This window comes from Montipora capricornis, chromosome 12 (assembly GCF_036669925.1).
Source record: "Montipora capricornis isolate CH-2021 chromosome 12, ASM3666992v2, whole genome shotgun sequence".
Taxonomy (NCBI): Eukaryota; Metazoa; Cnidaria; class Anthozoa; order Scleractinia; family Acroporidae; genus Montipora; species Montipora capricornis.
The window spans coordinates 24,489,976-24,494,975 of NC_090894.1; the positions used below are offsets into that span (position 1 = coordinate 24,489,976).

The window sequence follows — 5,000 nt, forward strand, 5'->3', positions numbered from 1 at the left end:
CTTAAGAGCAACACAGTGTAACACTAGTGTTGATACTACTCTAGTGTCAACTCTGGTGTTTTGAATCCCCAGGAAAACATTGAACAATAGAACCTGATTTAACACTAGCGTTTAATTAACTTCCTAAAACGACCGCAGCCAATGTTACTGCTGAGAACAGCAAGTGGATGACATAATACTGACTATGGATGATGGCCAAAAGAAAAAGTAACTGCCTTGTCAACCTTTAGATATTTCCACAACATCAGTTTATTGCATACCTGGGTTCTTGGAGGTGCTTCAAGAGCAGGCTGAATGACAACAGCAAAGGTATCGTGAGTGTCGTATAGTCCACTGTTTACAAGCTCATTCAATAGGCGCTGTAGTCATGACAATAATGCAAAGGAATTGTGTAAATCACTTTACACAAATATCATCAAAGATCATCAAATGTAGAGATCCAAATTAAGTTAAATGGTATCTATGTGCAAGTTGTGTTTAGCCTGCAACAAGCTCGAATTTATTAATAGAGTAATAATTATTTATTGTTAATAATTTTTATCAAGTTGACAAGTTTCTTTTTTTACATTTCACTGCAAAGGCTAGTGGGGCCCACAATATAAAAATTAGTATTCTTCCATTATTGCAAGGGCTTCACGAAGAAGAGTTTTAATGCAAGGTTTCTACACCTTTAGACAATGATCTAAAACAAGTCAAGCTTATTTTTTTTATTTAACAGCATGTGTTTAATTACCTTGTATTCTTTAGCCATCTGAGAAATTTTTGACCTTTCTGCTGCACCCTCTTTGAGGCATGGACATGAATTCCTACAGATGGTTACAAATGTTATTGAGGGTATTAATTTTGTTGCAATCGGGAAATGCACCTTTCACACAGGCTAAAAAAATTCAACATACCATCCCAAAATTTCACAGGACTGAGAGCTTTCTTCATACAACCTATGCAAGGATGACACATCCATGGGTGGAACCAAATTTACAAATAGCCGAGGAACCTGACATTTCAAATAAAACAGGTGAATCATTACGGAACTTCACAATGAATGGTTCTTACATGGGTTGGAGTTGTATGCTTTCAGGTGAAAGCCCCACAGGAAGGACATTATAGACATCATAAATGGGATCTTGTCAACTGAATCAGAAAAGCAAAGACTAGACCATTTGTCTGATTTGTTGATGTCTGTGACATCAACAAAATTTCATTTGGTTTTAAGCAAATTATGTATCAAATTGGAAGAATTGTTTACCACTCAAGATCAAGCAATTGAAATTCTAGTGATTACTCCTTCCTGTGTTCAATACCAGGAAAAGTATGGCTTTCAATGCAGGCGAAATTATTTCTTGCAAATTTATTTATAATGTCAGGGCATTCCAGCATTCACTGGGTCAGCAATATTCTGAGGCCGTCCATGCATGCTCCTTCACACCTTCTCATATATAGTCCTACTCTGCTCAGCATACAGGGCATTTTTTGCAGCTTACATTTTGTAGTGTCCCCTCCCTCCTCTCCACTTTGAAGTGTTACTTGTAGCTTCTCCACTGCTCTTCCTGTTCAGTGTGACTGGTGCTCTAGAGGGCTGGGGCATGGTTTGGTGGGCAGGGCTAGTAGATGTATAGCAAGTAGGACAGGCTCTTTTGTAATCTACCTAGTACTTTAAAATCATTTAACACCAAAGTTGCACATGAAGGTTGGGTGCCAAGGAAAATGGGGGCTTCAATGAACTCTCGACCCCAAGTACTAGGTAGATTACAAAAGAGCCTGTCCTACCTGCTATACATCTACTAGCCCTGCCCACCAAACCACGCTCCAGCCCCCTAGAGCACCAGTCACACTGAACAGGAAGAGCAGTGGAGAAGCTACAAGTAACACTTCAAAGTGGAGAGGAGGGAGGGAACACTAGAAAACGTGAGCTGCAAAAAATGCCCTGTATGCTGAGCAGAGTAAGACTATATATGAGAAGGTGTGAAGGAGCATGAATGGACGGCCTTAGAATATTGCTGACCCAGTGAATGCTGGAATGCCCTGACATCATGCCCAGAACAGTAATGCAACTCCACAAAACACTGGAACACTCCTGGCCCACCAGCAAGCCAAGCTGTACACCCATAAATGCCAACACCATGCCAAGCACTGAGTACCTACTCAGCGATCCAGTTAATTGTTTCAAGTGGGGAGTTATGTAGACCATTTGACAGGTCACCCAGACGTCGTGCTGGCCAGCAGTGGCCCTTTGGCTCACACATCCATCTGTCGGGACGGGAAGCCTTCTTTGTCGGGTTATTGACCCGAGACCCGACTCTTATCTGGAACACTGCCTACTCCTATTCTTTAACCAAGTTACATTTTTACCCTTACGCTATTGAAATTTCATGTAAATATCTCACCTCCTTTTGAAGGTAACTCAGCATTCGCATGACATATTTTATGAAGGAGCTGGGGCTAAATTTATCCTGCATTAATTAAAAATTGAAATAATAAAGATTTCACTCATCATGAACTAAAATTATATGACTGCAAAAAATCTGGAGAGTCACCAAACCCAAAAATTCACACCTCATCTTTGCAAACTTGACAGAGATTGTCTGTTCCAATCCAAACAGTGAGTAGTTTCCAGTCATTCTGGAAATTAATGCCCTATAAAAGGTAAAAATAGAAAGGGCTGGGAATCAAGTATTAAAAGTTGAGCAAGTTTCTTAAAACATCAGTCACAATCATCTTCAACTAGTAGCACGTCTGCCCAAATGCAATGCACACGTAAGGATTAACCTAGCTAGCTTTCCTCCATGAAATAATAGGGAGCAGCACCATGGCTTCTGCCAATCTGATCATGCTTGACTGGACCTGTTCTTTCTCAGTGTACCTCTTTCTAGGGTATCACTTGCTTTGAGGAAAATAACACATTACACACTTCCATTACCAGTTGATTTCAAGGCATGTGCATGCCAGGGTGGCCAAACAAACAACTTCATGCATTGTCCACCACAGAATTGTTTCGGGTGTCCCGGCCACTTCAACCAATTTCCTCTTAATATAGGACATAATTTTTTCATGCAATGGATGTGATTAGTAAGGGAAATATAAAGAGCACAGATGAATTAATAACCTACCAAAACAATTATGATTACAGAACTTTTGTTTCAATTCTCTTTGGCTCCTGCGAGATCAACAGTACTTTGCTAATCACCTCCACGTCCATGTAAACCAACCAAAGGAGGGATTAAAGCACTGTCTAAAATCTCCACTGTGTGCCTTAGCAAATCTTTAAGTCTCACTCTATGACCAACATTCCATAAATTACAGTAGTATTTACCACATTCATGAGTGGAGTATTATTACTGCTCACAACTTAGTAAATGATATTCTAATACCATGCCAGGACCCAGGAAAACTTGCACAGGAATGACTGGTCTAGACTTAAAGTGCTTATCACCTCAACACACTTTTCCACTATATTTTTTCTCAGAAATTATCCCAAATACATCGTGTTGTTTTTAGAACATTCAGATTGAAATTTCGCTCCTTCAGTGGCTTTGAAAAACGGGAAAAGTGGTCATACCGTGATTAATAACCAAGCAATAAAGGGGAATGGGTTCGATATCGGGTTGACGTCACAAATTAATTTCCATAGCTGTTTTCAACCATCTCAATGCAAATTAATTTGTGACGTCAAACCGGTATCAAACCCATTCTCCTTCATTGCTTGGTTATGGATCAGAGTATGATCACTTTTCCCGTCTTTGAAAGTCAATAAAAAGGTGAAATTTCAATCAAAAGGTTCTAAAAACAACACGATGTATTTGGGACGATTTCGGAGAATAAACAAAGTGAAAAAGTGTGTTAAGGTGATAGGCACTTTAAGTATCAAACTAATAATTAAAAATAATATTGAATGCAATGGCTATTAGCATACAAATAAAATTATTATAATAATAGCAACCTATGAATTCTCACATGTACCTTCATGGCCTTTAATTTAGAAACCAGGTCTACAGCTTGTTCCCGCAGGTCACTAATAAAAATATTATAATATTGTAAGGCAGTATTGATATTACAGTCATGAAACAGAACAAAAACGTGAACTTTTTATCAGCAAACTTTTCTTAAACTAATAATGAGTGAATATTTTATAAATGCATTAACAAGAACTGATGATGATAATAATAATAATAATGATAATAATAATAATAATAATAATAATAATAATAATAATAATAATAATCTATTACAGTGTAATGCATAAATACCTAACTATTACCATTGTTGTTATTATGCTCACCTGGCCGAGGCTCCAACAAACGCAAAATTAAGATCTGGATCAATCAAGTCATCTCTTGTTGAATTTTTCAAAGATGCACCTCTTATTCCAGGATTAAACTGGGCGATAATGTCTGCAATTAGAATAATAATAATATTATTAAATTCTTAACACTTCATGAAAAACCATAGAAGGGAATTCAAAGATGATAATATGTCTATAGTTCTTAGATTACACAGATTTCGACCCTTTGTCAAAAAAACAATAATATTATAATAATGAAACAACACTAACAACACCGTGAGATATGGTTGCAACGTTGTGTTGCTGATGAAACATTCTCAATTTTAGTTCCAGATAAGGATTTAAATCCACTCGAGTTACTAACAATTATTGTTAGTGTTGTTTCATCTAGAGCTACAAACTGACCCCATCTCGCCTTCGGAGATTGTGAAATTAACATTTCTCATGTGATCCAAAACTGCTGCTCATCTCAAAAACATCACATACACCGGGGCAGGGCTGGCGTACTGGTGAGAGCACTCGCCTCCCACCAATGTGGCCTAGGTTCGATTGCAAGTCTCGGCCTCTTATGTGGGTTGAGTTTGTTGGTTCTCTACTCTGTTCCGATAGGTTTTTCTCCGGTTACTCCAGTTTTCCCCTCTTCTCAAAAACCGACCTTTGATTTGTTTGACAGTTGTTTGACAGTTTGACAGTTTATTGACAATAAAAACGTAGCAGCCAG

The 5,000-nt window shown here is 38.1% G+C and overlaps 1 protein-coding gene across 1 annotated transcript in view; it reads right to left on the reverse strand.

Annotated features, from left to right (window-relative positions):
* LOC138025197 (phospholipase B1, membrane-associated-like) overlaps nt 1-5,000 on the reverse strand; it is a 15,248-nt gene that overhangs the window by 3,164 nt on the left and 7,084 nt on the right. The window contains exons 8-14 of the mRNA XM_068872393.1: nt 4,277-4,388; nt 3,958-4,009; nt 2,554-2,634; nt 2,385-2,450; nt 897-994; nt 734-806; nt 261-359 (exon numbers count right to left, since the gene is read on the reverse strand). Coding sequence (XP_068728494.1) covers nt 261-359; nt 734-806; nt 897-994; nt 2,385-2,450; nt 2,554-2,634; nt 3,958-4,009; nt 4,277-4,388 — 581 coding nt within the window. The remainder of the gene's footprint in view (nt 1-260; nt 360-733; nt 807-896; nt 995-2,384; nt 2,451-2,553; nt 2,635-3,957; nt 4,010-4,276; nt 4,389-5,000) is intronic.